Genomic DNA, 9,239 nt, shown 5'->3' with positions numbered 1-9,239 from the left:
TTCCCATAAATAAAGCGGTATAGTGTTGTTTAGATGTAAGTTCAGGATAATGAAATGTATTTAATTGTATCTGTATCGGGTTGTGGTCCCATGTCATAGCATCTAAAAAAAAAAAAAAGAAGAAGGAGAACGTTTCATGTCATATTGATATTCTAGAGGATTCTATTACGCTGTGGTAATATGTTTGAGGAAATGAGAGTGAAAAAGTTAGAATAGTCTTTTCTTGATCAGAACAGAACACCTTTGAGAAGAGTTAGAACGTCAGAGGCCTGCGTAGCAGCGGTATACTTTTATTAATATTAGGTCTGGAAGAAAGAATTAATGTATTAGATCTGAGCTCCCTAATTATTATTTCCAGCTGATTCCAGAAATTTTCGCTTAACATGTGGATTTTTTTCTGCCGTAAAAAAAAAAAAAAAAATCCTCATATTTCTAATCCTTTAACTCAACAAAAAACTGACCGTACAATACGCGCAAGCACATACAAATAAATTCAACTTTACTTCAACTGACTTCCATTTTGGGAATTTGCCAAAATAGCTGTGGTACGTTTATCAACATTTAGTGGAAAGTCTGTCGAGTTGCGTAATTGTGGCGAAATGTGGACTAGGCAACGACGTATTGAGGTTTTATGAAAATAAAAGGCAAGTGACACCTAAGTGTCGAAAATCACCAAAGCGTATAACCCCAACTATGAAATTCGAAGATGGCGGTATTATGGCTGGTACTGTTTTTACTGGTTTTTCCCCGGACCTCTGTTTGTGATCCGGGGCAAAACCAGTAACATTGAAATCTGAGAGGTAAGTGAACATTCTGGATAGTGCATTGCTTCCTACTTTGTGGCGTTTCTACGGAACTGACCATTGTCTCTTTCGCCAAGACAATGCACCGTGTCATAAGGCTGCTGCTGTAACTGTGTTGTCTGTGGATATGAATGTCACCGCACTTGACTGGCCTCCACAGAACTATGATCTCAACCGTATTGAACATCTATGGGATAAACTGGAGCGTCAGGTGAGATTAAGGGGGTCCTCATACAATAGTCCAAACTTCATTACATGCTTACAGGAAGAATGGTTCAAAATTCCTATTGATCTTTATCGTACGCTTGTGGAAAGTATATCCTGTAGGATTGCAGCAGTCATCACAGCGAAAGGAGGTCCTACATCTTATTAAGGCAGGCGCGATGGCTGTTTGTTCCTCAGATTATGGTGTCCGTTGACGTCTTTCCAAGCAATGTATACTAATTGGCTATGGTTTCATTTCTTTCGTGAGTTTGTAGCTTTATATGTTAGCCAGGATTGTTTACACATTGATGTCAGTAAGTTGATTTTAGTTTAGGAGGAGTTGAAAGCAGTGATTTATTTTGCAACAGATCCTTCAAAACGAAACCAACATATCCTTCTTAATGTTTTATTTAGGCAAAACGTTTTTTCCTATTCTCAGTATATTCACTTTAATATTCTGTATTCTACCCGCTAAGTTGTAAATATATAAAACGTTTTGGTAAACCCAGAACACTATACTAGAATCAAAGCATGGAACTATTTCAAACTTCTTGAAGCCTCCAATAAGTCTGGTCTGGTTCTGATGGTATCCCACCTATTGTGTTAAAAAAATATGTACCCTAGAACTCTTCAATCTATCCTATTCAAAAGACAATATGGCAGCAGGTCCATATCCAGCACGTCCCAAAGAAAGTAATAAAAAGTCGACCAACGAACTACCGTCCAATTGTTTTCACTTCTGTTCTCTCAAAATTTATAGAGAAGGTCATCGACAACTAATTCTTGAACCACCCAGAGACATACCAACTAATCAGTGGCCAGCAGTATAGATTCCGCCACTCGCGATCTACAGATAATCTTGCTTTCACCATTCATCTATGGACTCAGGCCATGGAGAAATTTGGAGAAACTTACGTGGTTGCCCTCGACATTTCAATGGTATTTTATCGGGTTTTGCACAAGGGTCTACTCACCAAATTGGCATCCTGTGGTCTGCCTTCCTCACTCTGCATCTGGATCGCCAACTTTCTCACTAGTTGCTCACTATGTGTCATGGTGGACGGTTTGCTGTCCTCAGATTTCCCCACCAATGCAGGAGTACCCCAGGGTTGTTCTTTCACCCGCTCTCTCCCTCTTGCATATATAAACGACCTGCTTCATAGACTTCCAATTCTATACATAGCTTTGCCATTTTTCCTTTTCATTCGACAAACCCGTTAGTGTTCAAATATTGGAATCCTCAAGATCTACCACGACCAGGGTCTTCAACGCAAATCTCCTAGCTATATCCCACTGAGGCAAAGAAAACCTTGTAAACTTCATTGCTGCCAATCTGTCTAATCTCTCACAAAAAGAGCTCGCATCTCCCCTGCCCTTACCTTCAGTAATACTGAGATATCCAAGCACGATCAGATTTCTCTTCTTGGACTGACTTGGACCTCCAGTCTTTCCTGGCACAACCATATTTCAACTATAGCTTCTGCAGCCGCCAAAAAACTTGGTACTTTTTCGCAAAAAACACTACTTCACATCTTCACAGTTGCTAACTCTATACAAAACCCAAATCTGCCCGGTCATGGAATATTGCTCCAATATTTGGGAGCAGCAAACTCCTCTCTAAGATTGTTCGATTCTATCCCGAAGAGTGCATTCCGGCTAATTAATGATCCCTCTCACAAATCCATTTCAATCCCTCTCTCACACAGATACGTTCAGTTTCTTCCTTGTGCTTCTTCTACAGATACTTTCATGGACAGTGCTTTGCTGAATTGGCCATTATTATTCCTCAGCTTCCTCCAAAATCATTAAAACCAGAATCGCATTAAAACAATAAAACTCACAGAACTAACTTCACTGCTTCCAATTTTATCCCATCTACTTCTGTCCTTTGGAATAGTCTCCTCACTCTACCTTCCCCAAAAATTACCACCCTCAGCTGTTCAAGCAAAATGTGAATGTGAACTCCTCCTTTCTTCTTGGCACACATGGCGGTAGTGTGCTGTAGCACACTGCTATAGGTCTTCTGGTCTTTCGTGCGATGGATCAGATCTCAAAAAAAGAACCTACAGCACAAATGCAAAAGTGTCATGTTAGATAATATCCCTTGGCATGCCACTGAAATACGTATGGAACTTAAATTTCGTAATTATTATTATTTGTTTTTAAATATAAGACAAGGTGCTGCAATGGAGATTTCGGTGGTAAACAAAGAGAATTTGCTGCCTAATATACATTTTTATTTAAAGTTTTTCTGGGAACATTTTTTTTTTCATTGTTATATGACCTGGGGAAGACAGGGCCGGCGCCCATTGTGGCGAAGCCAAGCATTGACACTTACTTGATTGCATTTTCCATCTCATAAGCAAATTTCATTTTTCACCTCAGAAAATGCAATTTCTTTAATGATAGCTTTTACATGAATTAATCTTCCATCTTTCGCGAGCTGCCATTTTCAAATACTCCTCATCGTGGAGTGGAATGCTGCATGCCGACCACGTAAAAATCGTTACTTCGAAGTCGGAGCTTTTCAGGAACAGCTTGTTTCGTCTTCTACAAAATGCGTCCTAGGAGTACATTCTACAGAGGGAAAAACAGGTAGTAATCAGATGCCAGATCCGAGCTTTAGGCAAGGTGGGGAAGACCAGTCCAGCTACATGTTGCAGTTGAATCCCTTCTGCATAAACTGTGTGAGGCCGGGTGTTGTCATGGACAATGAGGACATCATTCATGTTTCAAGAGTCTTCAATGACGGCTTATAACTATGCTCACGTCAACAGCGTCGTTTCATCGTTTCACATTCTTCAAATGGCATAAATTACCATCGACTCACCTCTTCCAGTCATTTGAGCGCAGCACACGAATAGTGTGCTGCACTCAAAGGACCCATCTCAACCATTGTGGTGAAATTACTGCTGTCTATTCAGTGGCGTGAAAGCTTTCTGAAACTGAAAGAAAAAAAATAGGAAACATCGCTTTCGTACACCCCCTGTATGTAACTTAATAATAATAATAATAAAATTCCTGATATGAACCCTCATCGTGTGCATAAGCTACTGTGACAGTGCTATGCGATGAAGTTCACATGATTACTGATTTCCATTTTCCTTCAAATTAAATTTTCACTTGTCAGCATTTCAATATTGTGAGATCTTGTATTTTTGTCTCATAGAGCACCTAGATCTTAATTTTCTTCTGGGTCTTTTTCTTGCCAACTTGACAGACATATGTTGTGCTAACTTTTTTTTACTTCTTTTCTGTTTAACTAACTATCTATCTAAGATTAGCTCTGCTCACAGCTACCCTCCGGAATGCTAAAATGTCAAGTTTCTTCCTAATATGATTCTGCCATTGATGCTGTCTGTTTACTCTCCTCATTTTTCTCTGAACTCTCATATCTGTTGTCTCGAGTCTTTGATCAAATGTTTTTTTTTCTAACCCAGCTCTCAGATCCACAAGTTAAAATTGGTTTGAATACTGTCTCATATGCAGCTAATTTAATTTTGACTAATTTCTTTCTTATTCCATACAAAGTTATTCAGTTTTGTATGGAATAAGATTTGCTTATTCCATCATACCAGATTTGCTTATTCTGTTGTATATTTACATATTAATTTGCTATCTTCACTAAAAATTATGCCTAAAATAGCTAAAATATTTTAATTCTTCTATAGGTAAGTTCTTCATTGAAAATACAGTTGAATTATTATTATTATTATTATTATTATTATTATTACGTGACACCTCACGGGAGTTGAGGGTAATTTTCCATTTTCCTACTTATTTTTAGAGTTTGGGTCTTATTATTCCTGATTTTCATGCCAAATTTGTTACAGCAGTTATTAAGTCTAGTTATAATCCTGAAGTCATGCACTGAAACTTCATCTACCTAAAGTAAACAGCTAACTTTATCTCCAATTTTGATATCAGAGTAGATGATTAATAAGAATAGAGAAAGCGTGCTTGCTTTCCCTTATTTTACACCTTCTGTATGTCTTCTGTAGTTTTTTCAGACTGCTGACTTAAAAATATACTATGCATTGTGTTGTGTAATATTGCATTTATATCACATGATGTAACGTTTTGGAACGCTTTTCTCCTGCACCTTGTTTCCAGAACACTATCTTATTAAAGATAAAATAATTTCTAACTTATTGAGAAAGGGTAAAGAAACCGATAATATTGCTTTTGTATTGTTAAAAAGAAGAATCAATATTTTAACAAAAAAACGGCATTAACATAAAAAATCAATTGTTATATAAAATTGGATTTTTTTATCATTTTCGTTTACTTATTTAAACATTCGGCTTATCATCAATTAGCCCTGAAGTAAAAATAAAAATAAATATAAATTTAGTATAACTTAATAAAGTAAATATTATTAGTATATGAATTAAATCAGTACGTGTTCTGAATACTGAAAAGCAACAATTAATTCTGATTGTAATTATGAATGACTTTTATGTTTATGTAATTAAAATTTAAAAGCTTTTTTTTTTAAATTATTATTTGGAGTAGGAATAAAAAACGGTGTATAGAAGCAAAAATTCGCCGCCAATAGCTTGTAATGAAAGTTACAGTTTGGATAATGTGTCGTTGCTTAACAGAAAGTGGGAGTCAGAATAATAAAAATAATCACAGGGTATAGTTAAATGACTCCTTTACTGACTTCAACAGACTGGGTACACTGGTCAACATTTGGCACACCACAGGCACCCACAAGGGGCACAACATTCGGAGCCCAGTGGCACAAAACATCAATAAATAGATATGAGGTAACTAGCGACGACACTGTATTGTGGTAGCTAGCGTCAAGAGACGGACAGGTAGAGGCTGGCGCACCTAAAATCTTCAGGAGTGATGACCACGGCGTCTGACGTCACAGGAATGGTGTTAAGCGAAGACACTGAACACTAAGTTGTGGGTATTGATGATTTGATAAAACCATTTAAAACAATTACTTTCCTCTGCGGCTTGCTGAAACTGTTTTTGACAACGTCCGATTGCATTGTCGGCCCACATTAGCGGGAGCTTCAAAGCAATAAGTCCTCCCACGACCTCTTTTTATTTATTTATTTTTTTCTGTCAGCACAGCCCACTTTCGAGGAGCTGTTACACAGCTCCTAAAAAGCTGTTTTTTGCACGAGGTCACGTGGTCTGGTAATTGTGTGTCCTGACCAATCAGGCAGCTGCTTTCTATTTACATCCTGAGTTAATCAGCTCTGCACATATGTCGCTACGTAGGCAAGAGAACACCTTTTTGCAGCACACTTTTGGCACGTTCTGATCAAGCACATCACCAACATTGACAGACGGTCCGTAGTTTCCCGAAGTGGCAACGAAATTTCACGATGCAGAGCTTCGTAGAAAAAAGTGGCGGTGGTAAACTAGTCTTAGCTGCTAGTAGACACAAAGCTGATGACGTCACGCTGCAAGCGCCATGACAGTTTCTGCCAAGTTATGTACACGGTTCTATACAAGAGCTCTGAGGGAAAAAACATACAACTTCTCCTCCCTCCTGTTTGCCACCAGAGGAGCACACCTTTGTTCATCCGCGGAACATGTCGCTGCAGACTGGGGGAAAGGGGAAATGAGGCATATGGGGATCACTGACGATTCAACCTCTGTCGCCGTTCTCGTTCCTTCCTCCTTCGTCTTCCTCTGGGTATGGATTTATCGTCACTGTGAAATTCCACTGAAAAAAAAACAAAAAACTAATTAGTGCCATCACTTTCTGATAAAAAAAAAAACAACAGTTTTTTTTATTGTGTAGAACAGGGCTGTTCAAAGCATTGCCCGCCTGTGGGTTTTGATTTTTACGAGCGAAAAAATAAAATGACAATTTGAATCGAATGCGTATTAGATATTTTAATTCTATCACTAATCGATAATCTCGATGTTGGTAATTTTATTTGGTGCTTTTACATCACTATATACCCACGTGTTTTTCAAATATTAGATGTGTCAAAGAAGTGTTCTTACACTGTTTTGTTCAAATGCGCATGCTCCGGGCGCTCACGGGGAACGTGAGCGCGCGATTAGTGCGCAAGTAGTGTTCTTCGTTTGTTCAGCTTTTGAGGTTGTGTCGCTACTGCTCACCAAATTACTAGATACGCATTGTAATGCGGTCCTCAGATAATATTTTTTTAAATTCGGCCCTCGGATTACCTAAAGGTTGGACAGCTCTGGTGTAGAACATCCAAATAAAAATAATAAAGATATATAAAGAGAAAATTGCCGTCTTTTCCAGCATATATTAATGATATTTGCATTTATTAATGATAAGAAAATACTACATGAAGACCGTATCAAACTTTTAAAAAATTCATTTTTAATGTTCCGGATTTACGTTAACTTAGATATTTTCGGATTCGATACATATTTGTTTTGAGAAAAAAAAAAGAAATAAATGTAATTATTTATTTTTTACGAAAATTTTTGTAGATGTTTTTAGTGTAGTAAAGTTTGTAAATTTTGGTTCAAAGAGCTCTGTCATTTGAGTGGTCTTGGCTTGTATAGCATGATGGGAGACAATCTGGTAGGTTGTGCTTGGAGAAAAAAATGAAAACTAAAAATATTTGATAGGAGGCTTTCGATCAATGGGTATAACTGGAATAACTGGGTTTTTAATGGACGTAAATAACTAAAGTAATTAACCTATTAGATTCGTCACTAAATCTTGTGGCTTCTTCCTCTTCCACATAGCTTTGCTTAGTAATGTTTAAGTGTATAGTGTATAGTTCCAACTTTACATTTATAGTTTAAAGTATTTACTCAGAAGAAGCCACAAAATGAGATTTTCACAGTAATTAACCTACTAATTAAAAATAAAGTTGTTTTTAAACTTAATACCTGAATCTAAACACCTTGGGCAGCATTCATCATCACCATGAACTTTTACTGGGCATGACAGTTTTGTACACTTCTGCCTTTTGCATCTAGCTTTGCCATCCTACAGAAAACATTAAATATCTTAGATTAATTTTTTATATATTTTTATTCATTTTCATATATTTCAATAAATATCTTGATTGTATTTTTGGTAAGTATAAATTTATTAAAAAATAAAAATAAGAGGATGTTCGCATGTAGTGTAGAATGTAATAGTTATTCACACCTGACGTTATTGGACACTATATGGTCCTGCGCCCCCACATCCTCAAGCGGGCCCCCAGGCCAGGATTTTTGGCAGGCCCCCTACCTGTCGCTCAGGTTAAGGGCAACACATTGCTCTACAGGGTTTAGGATCAATTAGTTTAAATGATAACACAAAAGCTTAGCCAAATCATTTTCTATGCACAAAATTGCTAGGGGATTAAGTCGTTCTTGGCTATATCTAATATACCTAAGAAATTCCCATTATGAACATCTCCAATCTTCGTGTACTCTCCTTGGAATGCTAAACCTCTGTATGATAAAAATAACGTTACATCTATAATCCATTGCAGAAGTGCTCTCAACTTATTTGTTTCATATTGAATTTGTGGTTGTCTTTATCGATTCCATGTCCTTTCAATGACTGCAAAAGGGATTTCCAAGCCAGATATTGTTTTCTGTGTTCAGCACTATTTTCGTGAAGAGGCAATATACCATACAACTTTTTCCAATGCTTATTTCTAGGCGAAAATCCTTCTTGAGCAAAACTGCTTAAGTTTTTGTTATTAGACTCGCAAAAATACGACATGGTAAACGATAAAGATTTTCTTCGATACACACAACGTTAACTATTCTCTTGGAAAATGTTCTCTTGTTCTTTCATCTTTCGTTTTCGTATAGAGCAAAAAATCTTGAAATTTCATACCATTAAGATCTCTTGGCAATTCCTTATAAATCTTTTGGAATTCTTGAAAGCTGATAGTTCGTACTGACTCTTGCCGTATGTTGTTTGAGATTACTCTATGCCAAATACTAGGGTCATCATACTTTATATCAGATTTTTCAACAGGGCCTGCAACTGAAGCATCAACTGTATCATATTCTCCTCCTGCAGGTGTTTCACTTGAGGCCTTTTCTTCTGCTGCAAGAGGTTCACATGCAACAGTCGCTTGACTTTCGACTGCTTATGAGTTTCGATTTGAAACTGATATTCTGTTTGGATTTCAGTGTCACGAACATTATCACCACCTTCACTATGATCAGTACTGGGAAATATGTCCTTTTCGTTTTCAGATTTTAAAAATTTGGTTATGAATTGACGACCTCGTGATGCTTTCGATTCTCTCTCGGATTTAGAAG

At 37.2% G+C, this 9,239-nt stretch overlaps 1 protein-coding gene across 1 annotated transcript in view; it reads right to left on the bottom strand.

Moving 5' to 3' along the window:
* Nucleotides 1-5,647: 5,647 nt before the first annotated feature.
* The window catches only part of sog (chordin short gastrulation), a 157,463-nt gene continuing 153,871 nt past the window's right edge, over nt 5,648-9,239 (bottom strand). Inside the window, exons 22-23 of the mRNA XM_090412886.1 lie at nt 7,857-7,956; nt 5,648-6,699 (exon numbers count right to left, since the gene is read on the bottom strand). Of these exons, the coding sequence (XP_090269012.1) occupies nt 6,611-6,699; nt 7,857-7,956 (189 nt within the window). The 3' untranslated portion in view covers nt 5,648-6,610. The remainder of the gene's footprint in view (nt 6,700-7,856; nt 7,957-9,239) is intronic.

The sequence above is a fragment of the Typopeltis vanoorti genome, chromosome 2, assembly GCF_054136105.1.
Source record: "Typopeltis vanoorti isolate ZY-2024b chromosome 2, IOZ_Tvanoo_1.0, whole genome shotgun sequence".
NCBI lineage: Eukaryota > Metazoa > Arthropoda > Arachnida > Uropygi > Thelyphonidae > Typopeltis > Typopeltis vanoorti.
Note: the sequence above shows the minus strand (reverse complement) of the source record. Positions and strands in the feature narration are given on the sequence as shown.